This window comes from Colletotrichum costaricense, assembly GCF_030867565.1.
Source record: "Colletotrichum costaricense strain IMI 309622 chromosome Unknown Scaffold_22.1, whole genome shotgun sequence".
Classification (NCBI taxonomy): Eukaryota; Fungi; Ascomycota; class Sordariomycetes; order Glomerellales; family Glomerellaceae; genus Colletotrichum; species Colletotrichum costaricense.
In genome coordinates this window covers 819,899-837,273 of record NW_026848251.1, presented here as the reverse complement: position 1 = coordinate 837,273, position 17,375 = coordinate 819,899, and the positions used below count along the sequence as shown (strand labels likewise).

General features: G+C 50.2%; 8 protein-coding genes across 8 annotated transcripts; 5 read left to right on the top strand and 3 right to left on the bottom strand.

Annotated features, from left to right (window-relative positions):
- Positions 1-627: 627 nt before the first annotated feature.
- CCOS01_15126 (uncharacterized protein) lies at positions 628-2,241 on the top strand (the record flags this gene model as incomplete). The annotated part of the gene is made up of 1 exon (XM_060463268.1): positions 628-2,241. One exon carries the CDS (start codon positions 628-630, stop codon positions 2,239-2,241), a length of 1,614 nt encoding a protein of 537 aa, XP_060306453.1.
- A 1,504-nt stretch (positions 2,242-3,745) lies between these two features.
- Positions 3,746-5,646, top strand: CCOS01_15125 (AMP-binding enzyme; the record flags this gene model as incomplete). The annotated part of the gene is made up of 4 exons (XM_060463267.1): positions 3,746-4,021; positions 4,095-4,466; positions 4,530-5,288; positions 5,344-5,646. 4 exons carry the CDS (start codon positions 3,746-3,748, stop codon positions 5,644-5,646), a joined length of 1,710 nt encoding a protein of 569 aa, XP_060306452.1.
- Positions 5,647-6,054: 408 nt separating this feature from the next.
- CCOS01_15124 (uncharacterized protein) lies at positions 6,055-7,411 on the top strand (the record flags this gene model as incomplete). Its single annotated transcript, XM_060463266.1, has 6 exons — positions 6,055-6,111; positions 6,175-6,244; positions 6,305-6,375; positions 6,433-6,498; positions 6,556-7,084; positions 7,149-7,411. 6 exons carry the CDS (start codon positions 6,055-6,057, stop codon positions 7,409-7,411), a joined length of 1,056 nt encoding a protein of 351 aa, XP_060306451.1.
- Positions 7,412-7,542: 131 nt separating this feature from the next.
- On the bottom strand, positions 7,543-8,477 carry CCOS01_15123 (2-(S)-hydroxypropyl-CoM dehydrogenase; the record flags this gene model as incomplete). Its single annotated transcript, XM_060463265.1, has 2 exons — positions 7,543-7,776; positions 7,860-8,477. The coding sequence occupies 2 exons, from the start codon at positions 8,475-8,477 to the stop codon at positions 7,543-7,545; spliced, it is 852 nt and encodes a 283-aa protein (XP_060306450.1).
- A 252-nt stretch (positions 8,478-8,729) lies between these two features.
- Positions 8,730-10,350, top strand: CCOS01_15122 (uncharacterized protein; the record flags this gene model as incomplete). Its single annotated transcript, XM_060463264.1, has 3 exons — positions 8,730-8,875; positions 9,256-10,128; positions 10,185-10,350. The coding sequence occupies 3 exons, from the start codon at positions 8,730-8,732 to the stop codon at positions 10,348-10,350; spliced, it is 1,185 nt and encodes a 394-aa protein (XP_060306449.1).
- Positions 10,351-10,685: 335 nt separating this feature from the next.
- Positions 10,686-12,400, bottom strand: CCOS01_15121 (phenylacetone monooxygenase; the record flags this gene model as incomplete). The annotated part of the gene is made up of 2 exons (XM_060463263.1): positions 10,686-12,150; positions 12,204-12,400. 2 exons carry the CDS (start codon positions 12,398-12,400, stop codon positions 10,686-10,688), a joined length of 1,662 nt encoding a protein of 553 aa, XP_060306448.1.
- Positions 12,401-13,152: 752 nt separating this feature from the next.
- On the bottom strand, positions 13,153-14,392 carry CCOS01_15120 (metallo-beta-lactamase superfamily protein; the record flags this gene model as incomplete). Its single annotated transcript, XM_060463262.1, has 3 exons — positions 13,153-13,747; positions 13,818-13,958; positions 14,040-14,392. 3 exons carry the CDS (start codon positions 14,390-14,392, stop codon positions 13,153-13,155), a joined length of 1,089 nt encoding a protein of 362 aa, XP_060306447.1.
- A 650-nt stretch (positions 14,393-15,042) lies between these two features.
- On the top strand, positions 15,043-16,838 carry CCOS01_15119 (allantoate permease; the record flags this gene model as incomplete). Its single annotated transcript, XM_060463261.1, has 5 exons — positions 15,043-15,303; positions 15,381-15,700; positions 15,777-16,489; positions 16,549-16,757; positions 16,812-16,838. The coding sequence occupies 5 exons, from the start codon at positions 15,043-15,045 to the stop codon at positions 16,836-16,838; spliced, it is 1,530 nt and encodes a 509-aa protein (XP_060306446.1).
- Positions 16,839-17,375: the final 537 nt, after the last annotated feature.

Here is a 17,375-nt window from a genome sequence, read left to right as displayed (position 1 = left end):
CAGGGGGGCGAACACAGGCTTCTAACGCCGTCTTAGAATTGAGAGACAACGGCTATACTTATACTCATGGTCACTCGACTGACGAATGGTATTTACGTAAAATATCGTGCCATCTACGAAGTCCACTGGGGCTTTTGCTCGCCGGCCCGTTCAAGCTTTGGTCAGATGGGTATCAGCTTTACGATCCAGATCTCTGACGCACGCGGGGATGACCGGGACAAGGGATGTTGTTAGACTCGTTGTCGTTGATGACTAGTGGGACCGGCCCGGCTGGTGGGGGCGAGAGAACCATGAGTTACCGGCATAACGAGTCGACCACTCCTCAGTAGATGAATCTACCCGGATGATGCGTATCTCCGGCCCCAAAAAGATTAGGTTGTTATTATATGCCAACACTAATCACTCACTCCGAGTGTTATCGACTCCAAAAGGGGGAAGATCCGACATCAGGATGAGGGGAAATAATTATAAGAAGTAGTGCACTGCCGTGAAAGAGGGTATTGGCCGAGACACGCCAACCAACTACCACAAGAGAATGTCACAATCTCGTATTTCCAACCAAGCTTTTCCCCTGCTTCTACCTCTGTTGTCCAAAGCCTCACGAGCGTCCCTGTCCACGCGATCAATATGGATGCTGAGCAAGGTCCCACGTTGAAGCCCTCAACGATGTCGCATCAGGCAGCTCAAGATGCAGTAGATCTCGCCGAACTTGGTCATTCGCAAGCTCTCAGTCGCAAATTCGACACGTGGAGCATGTTGTCGCTCGCCTTTGTCGTTCTAGGCACCTGGTCAGTCTTTGCACAAAGCCTGGCCAGCGGCCTCACCAACGGTGGTCCGATAACCATCCTCTGGGGCCTGTGTTTGGTCACTTTTTGCAATACTTGCATCGGCGTTTCCCTAGGAGAGATGTGCAGCAGTATGCCAACGGCTATGGGTCAGGCATACTGGGTCTCACGGTTATGGCCTACCTCAGCTGGTCGCTTTTTGTCGTACCTCTGCGCCTGGATCAATACCTTTGGATGGTGGACTTTGTCAGCTTCCACCGTAGCGTTTATGACCGAGTTCATCTTGGGAATGAACTTGCTTTTCGACGAAACTTCGACGGCACCTCAAACTGGCTGGGTCCAGTTTCTGGTTTACCTTGGCACGACAATACTCCTGACTCTCTTGAATATGATTTCTTGTCGAAGGGACAAGATTCTCCCCATTTTTAACAACTTTGTTGGGATCACGTTTGCCGGGTTATTTTTTGTTTTCGGACTTGCCCTACTCATATCGGTTGGGACCAGGGACGGACTCCATTTCCAATCCGCATCGTTTGTGTTCGGAGCGTGGATTAATCGCACGGGATGGGGCGATGGTATCGTGTGGTTCATGGGCCTCGTCCAGAGCGCCTACGGACTCACGGCTTTCGACGCCGCCATCCATCTCGTAGAGGAGATACCTGCACCACGAAAGAACATCCCCCGGGTCATCTGGTTGTCTATTATTTGTGGTGCAGGTACTGGATTCTTGTTCATGGTTGTCTGTCTCTTTTCCATCCAAGACCTCGAACAGGTCCTCGACCCGACAACAGGCCTCCCCTTTATGGATCTTGTCAAAAGCACGGTTGGGCTGCAAGGGGCAGCCGTCCTTATTGCTCTTTTCATCATCAATGGCTTGGGCCAGGGAGTCACTGTCTTGACGACAGCGTCCAGACTCACATGGAGTTTTGCGCGCGACGGAGGAATCCCGTGGAGTCCCTACTTCTCTCATGTGGACGAAACTTGGAAGGCACCAGTTCGCGCGCTTGGGCTACAAGGAATCATCATCGGTCTCGTCGGTCTACTTTACACCTTCTCCAACACAGTTCTGGAGGCCATCGTCGGCGTCAGTACCATTGCCCTTACGATATCCTACGCTATTCCCATACTCACGCTTCTTCTGGTTGGGAGAAACAAATTGCCCCCAGCGGAATTCCGTCTTGGTCGATATGGGGCTGTCATCAATTGGGTTTCGATTGTTTATTGCTTGGTTACGACTGTTTTCTTCTTTTTCCCCGCCGAGCCCAACCCAGCTATCGCTGACATGAACTATGCTATCGCTGTCTTTGGAATTATCCTCTTATTCAGCATTGGCTTTTGGTTCATCAAAGGAAGGCAGACGTATTTGCAAGTTGAAGACATTGCTGGACGGGTCATATATGGCACGGCTGAGCATCAGCCCGAAGTCACGGCTGAGTCCAACACAAAGAGAGACTGAACCTTTGTACTTACGCTGTTATCTGTAAACATGTTGAAATAGTTGCGAATCAAGAGAAGCAAATAAGTCTTCATCTAACTCACTTCATGCTACCCCACAACCCCCATGTGCTACTTCGACACCGGTTTGCCAACGCAAGTACTTGACAAAAAGGCGGATACTCACTGACAAGAGTATTCATTAATGAGGTTATCGTTTGCATCTATCGAGGTGATAAGCAGAGGTGCATTTCAAGTTCTCAGAACGCACACGAATGGGTGAACATATGGGCCGGGAAGTGGATGAATTCGCAGTTCCCCAGATGCCAAGTGCTAGCGCTCTCGGCTAAAGTCTTGGCCATAAAACTAGCCGCTTCTGGATTGATGCAGACCCGCCGCAAAAGCTTGGCCAAGAATCTAGCCTCTCTGAGACTAGGTACGGAGCCCCTCCAGTCTGTCACTCTGGCACAGTCCCCCTTATCTTGATGTCTTTGTAACGAATTTACATCTCTACCAACAGGCAACACTCCTGAATGTCTTGCGAGGCGCTTGCAGGGTGACTGCCATTCTGCTGATAGTACTGCTACATATTAATGGCAATTTCCGCATTGATAACGTTCTGAACTATGCCCGGAACCGGGAAGAGTCCCAGCTACCTGACGCTGGAGCATGGTCGAGAGGCTGTAGGATGCAAAGAACCTCAAGGCGTTTGGCGCCTCAATGCATGGCATTCTTTCTTGCTGAATGTGAAGTCGCTCGTACTGCCTTGGTGAAATAGTCTGCTTGTCAGAATCTATTTGGATATTGTTAGCCGTCGTGGTGAGCTCTACCGTTGAATCTTCTCTCCAACGGACTTTCGAAGCGGCGCTGGTGTGTAACGAGCTGCACACTTTCCTGACAAAGGGAGATTCCCAAGATCCGATTTCAACAACGATCGACTACGATATTGTCTCTCGAAACCGGTAACTGATCCGGATAGAGGTGGGTATAGAAGTCAGTGCCAGTCGATCCCGACGTCGGAGCCGGCTGTTGGCCCGGTGTACTAGGTAGGCTGCGAACTTCATTATTAAAATACAACTATCTAGATCTTGGGGCTAGATCTCATGCCTCCACGTGGCCAGCAAGATCGCAATGTCGGAAAGTAGCCAGGACAGCCAGTATTGTTGGCTCAATTTCAGCGTGCATGAGCTGGGTGACCCGTGCCTGTTTGCCTGGAGCCGAGCCTACTCTAGTGGGGCTATTGGAAAGGATGGGCTCCCGAGCCAAGTACTGTTTACCAACCCCGAGACGGCCCGCGGGGATACTGCGTGTCGTGGGGTTATCGGCAATCCCAATTGGGATTAGCAGAGAGTCGAACCTCGCGGTCAATTGCCAATTTCCATGCCAGAGACAGCTCTCACCGGATGAACGACTGCTTATTAATAAATGAAAGGATTCTCAGATCTCGAGCCTTTCGTGAATCAGTTTGGTGGCTCTCGGTGGTTAAGTGAATCGGTTCAGAAACGCCCAAGAAGCCCGCCGCCACAATGTTGTTCGTCCCTGACCAATCTCTTCCCCAACTCCCAAGCATTCCCGACACAGTGCCCCTCTGCGATTTCATGTTTGATGAGCAGTATGGACGGCACCCCGTTGCGACATCTCTTGATCCCTATACTTGTGGACTGAGTGGTAGCAGTATCTCGGCCCAGGAACAGAAAGGTCGTGTTGAGGCCCTTGCGAGATCATTGGCTCAGGAATTCGGATGGAGTGTCAATCAGGGCAGTGAGTTCGACAAGGTGGTCGGCATATTTGCCCTCAACACTGTAAGTTCTATAAGGATTGGAAATTCAAGATTTCTAAAGATGACGCGCGTGCTGACGTTCTTCTGCAAAACAGGTGGACATAATGGGATTATCCTGGGCCGTCCATCGCTTGAATGGCATCTCTTCCCCTGCAAACGCGATGTACAATGCAGAAGAGCTCACACATCAACTCGTGACATCAAAGTGCAAAGCGCTCTTCACCGTTCAGTCTCTTCTGCCCGTCGCACTGAAAGCTGCTAAAGCTGCCGGTATTCCAGAGTGCTGCATCTACCTCTGCGACATGCCTGGCCAGCAGGAGGCGAAGTTCGAACAGTACAAAACGGTCGCTGAGCTTATTCTTCGAGGCCAAACTTTGCCACAACTTGAGCCAATCAAGTGGAATCGTGGTCAAGGACAAAGACAGACAGCATTTCTCTGCTACTCCAGTGGTACCTCTGGTCTACCGGTGAGTGATGCCTCCAAAGATCTGTCTCCTTTGTTGAACTTGCGTACTGATGCTACTTAACAGAAAGCGGTCATGATCTCACACAAAAATGTCATTGCCAACATTATCCAATTGTCACTTTTTGATCAAGCAGACCGAGACGCCATTGCTCCGGCGTATCGCGACATTGGACTTGGCCTTCTACCTCAATCCCACATCTACAGCCTGATCATTATATGTCACGCCTCAACATATAGGGGCGACTCGGTAATCGTGCTACCAAAGTTCGACTTGAACACATACCTCCGCACAATAGAGTATTTCAAAATTAACACCCTCTATCTCGTTCCGCCGTTGGTTATCGCAATGATCAACAATCTTGAAACACTAAAGAAATACGATCTTTCCTCCGTCAAGCGGGTGTGGGTCGGGGCGGCACCGTTAGGGCTGGAGGCAACTAATGCACTGCTCTCCGCGTATCCCTCCTGGAAGATAACTCTCGGATATGGCATGACAGAAACATGCGTCGTTGTCACTTCCGGTACGCCTAGGGACATTGTCGTTGGCAGTTCCGGCCTGATTTTGCCAGGCTTTGAGATCATGCTCGTTGACCCGGACGGCAAGCGGGTGGACACATACAACGAGCCGGGCGAGGTGTGGGTGAAATCGCCAAGTGTTGTGCTCGGCTACCTGAATAACGAGTCTGCAAATCGCGACACTTTCGTTCACACGGAGAATGGTCGGTTCATCAAGACAGGAGACGTCGGGGAAATGCGGAAGGCACCCAGCGGAAAGGAGCACCTCTGGATCGTGGACCGAATCAAAGAACTCATCAAAGTCAAGGTACGAGCTTCGAACATTCAATCAGTATTTACGGTCACTGACTAAAGCCATCTAGGGTCATCAAGTTGCTCCGGCTGAACTAGAGGCGTGCCTATTGGGCCATTCAAGCGTGGCGGATTGTGCCGTCATTTCTGTGCCGGATGATCGTGCCGGCGAAGTCCCAAAGGCTTACATTGTCAAGTCGGGGCCATGTTCCGAGAAGGGTATCCAGGAGTACGTGCAGGCCAGGAAAGCTCCCCACAAATGGATCAAGGGAGGCATCGAGTTTGTGGATGCGATTCCCAAGTCTCCTTCGGGCAAGATACTAAGACGGTTGTTGAGAGACCGTGAGAAGCAGCGGCGTGCAGCAAAGCTATGAGTGAACCAAAGGGTTAGGTTTGTTTGGGAGACATCTTGCTGAGGGTTTCAGATTAGATGACAAGTTTCGTTAGTGTCGGAACCGTGATGAATAGAGTACCTTCGAGACATCAGGAACGTGTGAACTTCTCATCCTCATTTCAATTTCTCTCGTTTTCACTCACTACCTTAGCTTGCTGCTTAGGCACTTGGTGACCAAAGGTAGTCTGTCGGCAAACTTCGGTTATGCCTATATGAGTAAGCCGGTCACAGCGTTGGTGGTCTGGGTGGAGAGGAACCCAGATGAACCCTGCCAGAGTGCAAACATGTCATACTCAAATACTTAATTCGACATCATCGTTGCAGAACAATCTCAAGTATCGAATCACAGCATTAGCTTTCGATATTCACTACAAGCAAGCCCATAGCCATGCAGATCCCCGCGACTATGTTTGCTTGGAGAAAGCACAAGGGCAATCCAAATCCTGTGCGTGTACTGGAAACACTGGATCTAGACCTCAGAGCTAATGATTCGAATGTGCAAAATTAGGTCTGGGAAGAGGTACCCGTACCCATGCCCTCGCCGACGGGCGTATTGTGCAAGATGCTCGCCTCCGGGGGTAAGATCAAAACAATTGCATAGCTGTTGATCATGGTGACTCACTACATAACAACCATAGTCTGTCGTAGTGACCACTCGCTTCTCACCATCGAAAAGCAGCCCGGCTGGTTTCAGGATAAATTTATTCTTGTACGACGGTTCAAGTCACTTGTCGTCTAATCCTACGTCTTTCTAATTTCATATCAGGGCCACGAGGGGTGCGGTCAAATTATCAAGCTTGGAGATCAAGTTCTTGACTCAGAATTCAAAGTGGTAAGCATCAATGAAGGGTTTTTACAATCATTGCATCCCAATACTTAATATGGCCAGGGCGACATTGTGGCTTTGAACGCTGTTCCAGGATGTGGCGCTTCCCACTGCGATGAATGTTCGCGGGACTTAGCTCAAATATGCGAAGTTGGCCATCATTCCGGCATCGGTCAGGATGGATTCTATGCTCCGTACGCGGCTATCGATGTCCGTGGACTTGCACATGTTCCTCAAGGAGTCTCACCCGCTGAGGCTGCGGTGGCCACTGACGCCGTTACCACCGCTTACCACGCTGTTCATCGAAGAGGCGAAGTCAAAGCAGATGAGACCGTTTTTCTATTCGGCCTGGGAGGCCTGGGATTCAATGCTCTTCAAATTGTCCTGAACATTGGGGCAAGAGTCATTGTCTCTGATATCAGAGAAAGTCTGCTCGAAGAGGCTGCCGCCATTGGGGTCCCTCGGGCAGACTTGGTTCCGCCAGGGAAGAAGGTTCAAGAATTTGTCATTGAACAAGGATTGACCGGTAAAATCGACACCGTCCTCGATTTTGTCGGCACTCATCAGACCTTTGAGGATGCTCAGCAGATAGGTAAGAAAAACCACATCTTAACGATTCACCTAACTCGGGAAATCTGTCTCACACGAAGCTTTAGTTCGTCGAGGTGGGAAGCTGCTATGCATTGGTAGTCTCGACACCGAAAACACCATACATATGAAGATTGGAACCAGGAAGCGACTCAGCTACATTTTCTCTTATGGAGGTCAGGTAAAGGACCTGAGGGAAGTTTTGCAACTCATTGCCAAAGGCAACATTAGGCCCAGAGTTGAGACGGCGAAATTGAGTGACTTTCCCGATGTCTTGGAACGCTTGGAAAGAGGGGAAATCAAAGCCAGAGTTGCTTTGATGCACGGATGATCCACCATACGAATTGCATCTTTCAACTCTTGGGAGTTGAGTCAAACATTGATACCTTATGCTTTCCCCAAGGCTTCAGTAATTCCATTTGACTTTTGAAGTTCATTCAAGTATTGAAAAGTACACATTTACTAGCCGTTCACACTAGCAGCCTTGGTCATCCCAATTCCAACAGCTGCAGTAGTGCCGGCGTCGACTGGTAGAATCACACCAGTCATCCATCTTGCATGATTACTGGCCAGAAAGACAACCGCACAAGCAGCATCCCAGCCGTTCCCTTCCGTTCCTAGCAGGCTCCTTCCCTTCCTTGCAGCTCTGGCTTCCTCACTCATTCCACCAGCGTACATCATGGGTGTATACAGCATCTGTACACCCAATAGAACACGCCACGTCGTTAGCTTTGTCATGTTCTTGGGTGAGAGTATAAGGTATGAAGATGAAGACTCACCCCGGGGCAGACGCAGTTCACGCGAATTCCATCTTTCGCATGGTGTGCCGCCATTGCTCGCGTCATGTTGACAATTGCGCCTTTGCTCGTCGGATATAAAAGGTGCGGGGTGCCTCCCTTCAGGCCAGCGACGCTGCCCATGTTGACAATTGCACCTTTGCTTTCTCCGTCATTTTTGAGCATAGCTGGGATGGCATACTTCGCCATGAGAACCATGCTGGAAACGTTGACATCGAGACCCGTTGCCCATTGTTCCATGTCCACCTCGACTGCGGTACCTGCGGCTCCAGCAATTCCAACGTTGTTGACTAGAATATCAACCCGACCAAATTTCTCCAATGCCGTTTGAACGATGTTTTCGCAATCTGTGGAAGAAGTCACATCCCCTTGAACAGCCAGAGCTTCGCCTCTCCCAGGTTTCGCAGCTACCAAGTCGCAGGTTTTGCGCGCCCATGACAGGTCTCTATCGACGCAAACAACATGACAGCCGTCATCGGCCAGGAGAATAGAAATGGCACGCCCGTTTCCAATGCCATCTCCTGCACACCCAGCTCCAGTGACAATGGCCACCTTGCCTTTGAGGGATCGGGATGGTGGTTCGCTAGGAATTTCTGACATGGCTGTGGTGTATGATGCGTTGTTCGGTAAAGAATTGAGTGACTGTTGGATATAACAAACTATCGCGTGACTCACGATTATACTACATCTACCCAACATCTCATATAAAATAGCTTAACAAGAGTTTGACCTCTAAGTTCCCGTGTAGTATTACGCGACAGTAGCTGGACCGGCAACGCGGATAACTCGTTTGGGGAAACCCGGGCAGCATGACTTCGGCGGGGTTGCACTAGAACAACAAGGACCCATGTAATGACTGCATTAGAGGGTGGGCATGTTGCCGAAAGGTTCACTCAGCTTGACAATGCCCCGTGGGTTGCGGTAATTAGCGGCTACCAGGCGAATGAGCACCAAACATGGCGCAAATTCCAGAACGGCACGCCCTGCCCGGTAACTAGGTATTGTTCGCTGAGCCGCTGGCAGGAGACCTAGTGCATTGCCGGTTTTACCCAAAGCCGAATCTCAGCATGACGGGACCCTAATCAGCAAACATGAGGCGCATGGTTGGTCTTATTTCCCCGCAGAACCTCGGCACGCTGTCCTTGTTATGAGGCTAAATTAGTCTTGAGGCTCATTGCCCCTCCTCATCATTACTAATTGCGTTGGCTTTACCGAACCTCGGCCTATGCTCTGCTTTTGAGAACCTAGTCGCTCGCGATCAGACATAGAGAACTTGGAGGGAACATCTCAATTAGCCATTTTCGATTCAAACAACATCGGGTACCTCTTTTGAAGCCTCTCACGGACAGACGCAAGAAAGTATGTGTGACTTTTCGAGATACGGCGGCCCCAGCGAAGAGTGGCTAGCGGTGGAAGCTGGTCTTCCCCCTCCCCAAACCGACCTCTCTCCGTCGGAACGCAAGAATGTCATGAATAAAGTCCGCGATGAGTTGGCAGTGGAAGCCATGAAGCCTATGGCAGACAAAGTCCAAGTACGCGACTGGACAATCCCTACACGTGATGGGGCAACACTCGAAGCCCGAACCTATCGACCCAAGGCGGCGGGTGATGGGCCTCTGCCAGTCTACCTCTATTTCCATGGAGGCGGATTTCTTTTCGGTACCTTGACCTCCGAAGATGCGACTTGTTCTCGCATTGCCATTAGCACAAATGCGCTTGTTGTTAACGTAAACTATCGCCATACGCCTGAATACGTCTACCCAACAGCATGGAATGATGCGGAAGATGCCTTCATCTGGTTGCATGCCAATATCAAGGAGCTCGATGGCGACGCGGCCAAAATTGTCGTTGGAGGTATATCGGCTGGTGGACAGTTGACAGCTTCACTCACACTCGCTCAGCACCTTGGAAAGCTCCCCTCGGGGTTGCCCTCTATCGCAGGCCAGGTTCTGATGATCCCTTGTCTGGCGCATGTTGATTGTTACGATGGCTTGTTGAAGAAGATGAAAAATCCGTCGGTCTCATCGTACCCCGAGAACGAAAGCGCCCCAATCTTGCCGCGACCCATGATCGACCTTTTCGTTGGCCTTCTCAAGGTTGAGAACCCAGACCCCAACGACCTGAGACTTAACCCTGGTAACGCGACACCAGACCAGGTGAAAGGACTACCCCCGACGACGTTTGGAATTTGCGGCTTGGATGCATTGAGAGATGAGGGTTTGCTATACGCCAAGATGCTTACAGAGGCTGGGTGAGTGGCTCTTACGCTTGGGACCCCGGACAAGTGATCGCTGAAATATAGCACAGTGTTCCCACGGATATTCATGTCTACAAGGGCGTTCCTCACGGATTTAGGCGGTTTGGAGACAAGTTATCAGCGTCGAAACACTGGGACGAGACTACGGACAGTGGGATTACTTGGGCATTGACTAACCCAACGGCCACGGGAGAGTTCAAGATTCATGAACATTAGAAAGGCACCGTTGCTTGAAATAATCTGAAGGACTAGCACTGTTTAAGCTCAAGGCGCGGGGAACTTCAATACATCTAGACGTGAAACAGTTAACAGAAAGCGTATTACCTGTCAGCGCATGTACGTCTTCTGTTGCGATCTTAGAGATTCCACTTTCAACATCCAGAGGTCTTCACTCAGAGGGCTTGATGATTTTGATCAAGGATAAGACACCAGCCTCAGGTTACATAGCACAGCCTCATTGTACAAACGCGTTGGTACTTGTAAAATGATCTCATGTGTTTGATAAATCCTCAAGTAAATGCCACCTCAGCCAACATTCTCTTACAATCAGATCATCCAAGCACAAAATCAGAATAATTCCTGGCCTTCACCTCGTCGCACCGCTTTCTATAGCCAGGTGCAGGCCCATTATACCGTGTCATAGACCTCTTCTGCTTATGAGCGAGGTTCTTGTTGACACCTGTCATCCAAGAGTCCACCTCGTTAGCCAGAAGACCTTCTCCGCATTTCCATACATGATCCGTCCACATGCGGACACCTTCATCTGTAGCCTCAACAGATGTGATGTTATTGTCTCGAGCATACCGGATGAAGTCTGCAACCCACTCTACGGCATACTCGATGCTGCGGGGGATGTTGCCAAACATCTGGTGCGGTCCCATAACCATGAACATGTTAGGGAATCCCTTGACAGTTAAGCCAAGGAAAGTTTGGATGCCCTCGCTCCAAACATCTGTGAGTTGTTTGCCCCCGATACCTTGGAAGTCTACAGCCCGGAACGATCCAGTGATGGCGTCGAACCCTGTTGCGTAGATGATGACATCAAATTCAAAGTCTTCCTCGCTCGTCTTGATTCCCTTTTCCGTGATGTGATCGATAGGGGTCTCTGTGATATCAACCAAGCGGACATTCGGTCTGTTGAATGCCTCATAGTAGCCACTTTCAAGCGGGACTCGACGAGTGCCGAAACCGTGATTCTTCGGAATAAGTTTCTCTGCAACTTTGGGGTCGTTGACGCGTTGGCGGATTTTGTTTGCGTGGAAATCACTGTACAGTTTGTTCGCTTCGCGGTTGGTATAAATGTCGCCTGAGATGCCGAGCACCTTTGCAAACCCAGGCTGTGCATAAAGTTCCTCCCAATGGTCCAGGCGCTCTTTTTCTTCCATGTCAAAGACACTTCTTGTGTCACCGACATGTATGAAACACGAGTAAGAGTCCAAGCACTGACGGAAGATCTCAGGATACCGCCTCCGAATATCGGCCATCTCCTTTGGACTAATCTTTGTATTCCGCAGTGGTGCAGTCCAATTGGGCGTCCTCTGGAATACAGTCAAAGAGCCAACTGTCTTGACAATTTCCTGGATCGTCTGGATGGCAGTTGCGCCTGTGCCGATGATGGCCACGCGCTTGCCGTCAAGACTGGCGCCGTCTCCAGGCCAGCGGGCCGTGTGCCATGCTTCTCCCTTGTAGTTGTGAACTCCGGCAATATTTGGCAGAGTGGGTTCGTTGAGAATACCCATCGCTGTCACCAGATAACGGCATGTGTAAGTGGCACCGTTTCCATCGGTCAAAAGCCAAGACCTTGTGTCTTCCTGGAAGCGAGCTGACCGGATACGCGTGTTGAATTGCATGTCCTTTTTCAAGTCGAACTTCTTGGTGAGGTACTGGATGTAGCGTAGAGTCTCCGTCTGAGGCGAGAAATGCTCAGTCCAATCCCACTCATCCAACACTTCTTGAGAGAAGGAAAATATGTAGGAATAGCTCTCTGAATCAAATCGAGCTCCAGGATATCGGTTCCTACAGTCAAGTTAGCTCAATTTTCACATATCGTTACTGCAAAGTGGCCATACCAGAACCAAGTGCCTCCTTCGGCAGAACCGGCTTCAAGGACTTTTACTCTCAACCCCAGTTCCCGCACTCGATAAAGTGAAAAGATCCCACTGAGGCCGCCACCAACTATCAAGACATCGTAATCGAGGTCTTGATTAGCAGATTGGAAGCTTGATGGCGATGTGCCATTGGGCTTCGATTCGGACCCCTGTGCCATTGTTGGTGTAATGCTTTGTGCGAAGTCCTGGCTTGACTTGAACTCTGACGCGCGTCTGTATTCACGACAGTTCCGAATCTGGGCTTGAAGTACTATCGATATAAAAGTATGACTCGATGCTCTGTGGTCTTTTGTGGATTAGGGTGTTTGCACAATTATAATGAACAGTGAGCAACGCAGTTGGTCTAGAGAGATCTGAGGCTTGGAATTGGGTGGAGACGGAAGAGGGGATTCGCGGGGATGCCGGCGGTAGAATGTCACCCAACCTTACCGCGGAAGACAAACAAACTTCGGCTCGGCGCGCTCGGTGGGTTCGGCTACCCCAATCAGGAAAGTGCCGAAATGCTCCAGTTGTGATACCGCAATGCAGCCCTCAGGTGAATTGCCAACCATAGTTGAAGGGGCTAGCAGGCGACTCAGAGTATTCAGACCATGTAAATACTGCCTCACCCGTTCTTCAGCCGCTACGGTACTGATTACGGCACAAAATGAAGTTGCCGAAGAGGTTTCTCTGCAGCGAGCTGTCGTCAAGTGATCAAACTTTCAGTGTCTACTGAGTACTTAGTGTTCAATGACACAAATGGGATGTGAGGATTCACATGACTTCGGGACACCAAGTCGCGGATTAATAGAGTGCTGGAGCCAAGCGAAAGTTAAATAAACGTTGACTCTGCAGGTGCCTTAGTAAGTTTTCAGGACAGTCTGGTGGGTAACTGCAGGACGATGCGTATTCTATAAATTAGGCCCGATAACTACAGCAGCCCCTTCGAGTCCCAGTACGACTCTAGGTCGCGAAAGAAAGACCATTTGACTTTCTCCCCCCAGCCGTTTGATTTCCAGTCGTTAAGGTCACTTGGAAAATGAGGCACACCGTCTCTGACTGTCGAGTCATGTGCTATAATGACAAAGATGTTCTCGTCACAATCCAATTCTTGGAGACATCCCACTGTCCTTCCCACCATAGGAAGGTCCAAACCAAACGTTGCATCGAAGAGCGTATCTGTGGAGGCTCTGCCCCGAGACTGCTGGAGCTCGTCCCAAGCGCTGCCAGGACAAAGTGCGGTGTCTTCGTGTGGCCGGCAAGGATGTGGAGAGATTGACGCGGGAACGGGCAGATGCTTCGAAGGTCGGAATATTCCTGCGTAGTGACAGACATCACCTCCAAGAAGAATGAATGTGTCCGGACTTTGCGTTGTCCGGGCTAGTCCGCAAAGATGGCCCACGGCATGGCCTGGGCTGTCTAACAGGTAGAACGAGCCGTCTCCAAAGTAGTCGAATGCCGGAAACCGCCCGATGCGAATGGTCTGAGGCCCTTCTTCGAATGAGATTTCTCTCAAGTTCCGGCCACTTGAATGCGTAAGTTTCGATTTGTTACAAGCTCTGATTGATCGTATCTAGGGGTGCTTCAACAACTTACGCATAGTCCTTCTCGAGTATAGGAGATTCGGGATTTGCAGGTGCGCCCGGAAGCATCGCCGCCTTGAACCCTGGCCCAACAATCAAGTCGGTTGTTTTCGGGAATGTGGATGGGTCGCCAATATGATCCCAATGCCAGTGGCTACACAGTAGGTTAGAGAACTGTAGTAAACCTCATGTAAAGAATGTTTTGAAGGAGAAACAAGACTTTTTCTCTACGTACCTCCAGATTACTGCTTCGACATCCTCCGTAGCAACACCACTTTCTTCCAAAATGTCCGCCACATTTTTCTTCACCTGTATGTCGTAATTTGTTGTTGGCAAGTAACTGGTTATCGAAGGCGCATAGTTGTTGTAATCTTTCTTGATCCCTAGATCCCACACAAGCTTCCGACCTGAAGGATGCTCCAGAAGGAAGCAGAGAGAAGGAGACGTCTTGAAAGTTTCCAGGCCCGGAACATCTGGAGCCATGAAACGCTTGAGGATAGCCGGCCCAAAGTTGACAGGGTTGATCATCTTGACAACCACCGTCTCCCTCCCTCCTGGCAACGTAACAACAGGAGCTTTCAGTGACATGTTGACGCTTCGCTTGTGGATTTACGGGTTTGAAATGTGAGGTGCTGTTAGAATACTAGTCAATGGCAAGCCAACTTTGTCTGACTTCAAGCAGGTCTCAAGTACCTATGCAATTGTTTGTTCGGGTTGTTTGCTTCGGTCATGGGAAAGAAAGCCGTCAACAAGGGGCTTGATAGGAACCACAGAAAGATCTGCCGGCCCCTCAGTAGCGCCGAGCTATGGCCTTGCGGGGGAGAATTTCCAATTTGTTTACGGGCGCTTTCGGCGGTCGGTTACCCCTAAGCGGTGTAGTTGTTCCCCAACATCGCAAGGTTTCTTGTGGCCGGTAACCCGTATTGAATTACCGAGATGCCGTGTCAGTGAGACAGCCACCCAACCCACTGAGTGCCACGCTGTGATCCAGACCCCCGGGATTAGGGGCCACGTTCTCGATGCAGGCCGACTGATCCAGCGCCCTCCCCCAGTCAACTACTCCTGCCTGCATTGCAGTCTGTCCATGGAGAGGTCTCGTTAGCTCGCGGTTCCCCGGATTACAGGTCGCGCTAAGGCAGACCTGCTTCTTTTATAACATTGCCTTGGTTTCCCTCGTACGATGTTGCCATCTGTTCGGGATCCTACAAGTTGACATCCGATTTCAAGTTTCAGCAAACATGTCTGATCCCGCTAAGTCTGCAGAGAGTGTTCAGCAAGTGGAGCGCCCTGAAGGTGTTACAGAGATGAAGACGAGCGCCGCTGTTGACACAGTCCACAATGACGAGGCACTCAAGGTGCTCGAAGGCTACACCGGCGACTATGAATGGACAGAGAAAGAAGAGAAGAAACTCAGAAGAAAGATAGACTGGAGATTGATGCCAGTGCTATGCATGACATACGGTCTCCAGTATTATGACAAGGCCATGCTTTCGCAGGCGGTAAGTAAAGACTCCGTGCTATCCAGTCAGGTCCTTGACCTTGTGTCCCATCGTGCCGCTAATTTGCTGTTACACAGGCTCTCTTCGGATTGCGAACCGACTTGGACCTGACGGTCGGTGATCGATATTCGATGTCGGCCGCCATTTTTTACCTTGGTTTCATTGTCGGTGCCTATCCGACTATGATTTTGGCCCAACGATTTCCAATCGAGCGAGTCGCCTCGGTTATTGTCACTCTTTGGGGTCTCACCTTGATCCTTACCACTGTATGCAGAAACTATCGCGACCTTTACGCTCAGCGGTTCTGCCTTGGACTACTGGAGAGCGGCATCAGCCCAATGTTTATGCTCATTGTCGGAAGTTGGTACAAGAAGAACGAGCAAGCCATGCGAATGGGGTACGTCAGTCACCTACGACATATAGGCCTGAGAGGTTCGAGGAGAGTTTGAGAGTATACTAACATTCATACACAGTATTTGGTACAGCTGCACGGGCTATGTTTCCATCTTCTCTCCCCTAATCAACTTCGGTTTCGGCAAGCTCAATGGCGGAGTCTCTTCGTGGAGATACATGTTCTACTTTGCCGGGTCGCTGACAATTGTCTGGGGTCTGCTCCTGTACTTTGTCCTCCCTCCCGACCCCATTCGCGCAAAGGGCTTCAACGATAGAGAAAGGTACATCTTGGTAGCCCGGTTGCGAAGCAATAACTCGGGCGTGCGCAACACTCACTACAAGATGGAGCAGGTCGGCGAGCTCGGTCTTGACATCAAGTTTTGGCTGGTTTTCGCCATCGCATTCCTCTGCATGATTGCAAATGGACCCATCTCGACATTTGTTCCCATCATCATCAACGGCTTTGGATTCAGCACTCTCAATTCCCTCTTACTTACTATGCCGGCGGGTGCGTATGGAGGCACTGTACAACTCCTTATGCCATACCTGGCATACAAGTTCAAGAACTGCCGCACTTGGATTGTGTTTGGTGCTCAGATGGGAACCACTCTCGCTGCCCTCTTGTTGTGGCTATTGCCGCGGTCAGCCAAAGGTGCTCTTCTCTTTGCTGCCTACATTTTGCCGTCCGTTGGAGGAGGATATGCCGTTCTTATGGGCCTGCAGATCGCCAACACTTCGGGTTACACCAAACGATCGATTGCTTCGTCCGGCCTTTATATTGGTTACTGCCTTGGTATGTCAAATCTGTCTTCGGCTAGACTACAACTTCACGATGGCTAATTCCACGAGCAGGTAACTTTGTCGGACCCTTGGTGTTTCGGAAGGAAGATGCGCCTAATTATGCTCCTGGCTTTATCGTTGTTGTGATTACATCTTTGGCTGCAGGAGTTCTCGGCCTTGTCTATCGATTTGTCTGCATTTGGTACAACAATAAGCGTGACAAGGCTGGCATCATGGAGGGCTTTGACCACGCCTACGAGGACGATCTCACCGACATGAAGGTACGTTTACTTCCTGGCTCTCGAACGGGTTCAAGTATGCTGATCAAGTGGCAGAACCCCCAGTTCAGATATATCCTCTAGGTGGATATCGCGTTGGTTCTCCTTTTTGTCACGGAGATTTTAACTATTGCTCTCTGCTGCCTGTGTTGTTTTGATGTGATGCTCTTTGTAATGGAGGAACGGAACGTGGTCAATCCAGAATGGTTTAGTTACACCAGAATATTACCGAGTTCCCTGAATACACCATCCGCTCTTTGAAGAGTTCTGCAAATTCACATTCGGCCATGTAAAATGCCATTTACAGAAGTAGATCTTGTGGAAATCGTGATTTCGAAAACCTGGTCACTACAGTCGTGAACAATGACTGGAGACACTCGTGACTCTCGTGTAGCCTATTAGCGTTCCATCTCAGCATTGGAGACGAGTTGAACAGCAACAGTACTTGAACAAGAGACACGCTTCAAGTCAAAGTCTGCTTCCGAAGTGTCCGGTTCGTACGACTCACGTGGCAGTTTAAGTGAGATGCTAGGAATCGGCGGTTCTGTCCGATTATCTCTGCTGGAACCACAGCCACCAGCCACCCAAACTGAACCCCACGACGTGGGAACGCCATCCTCA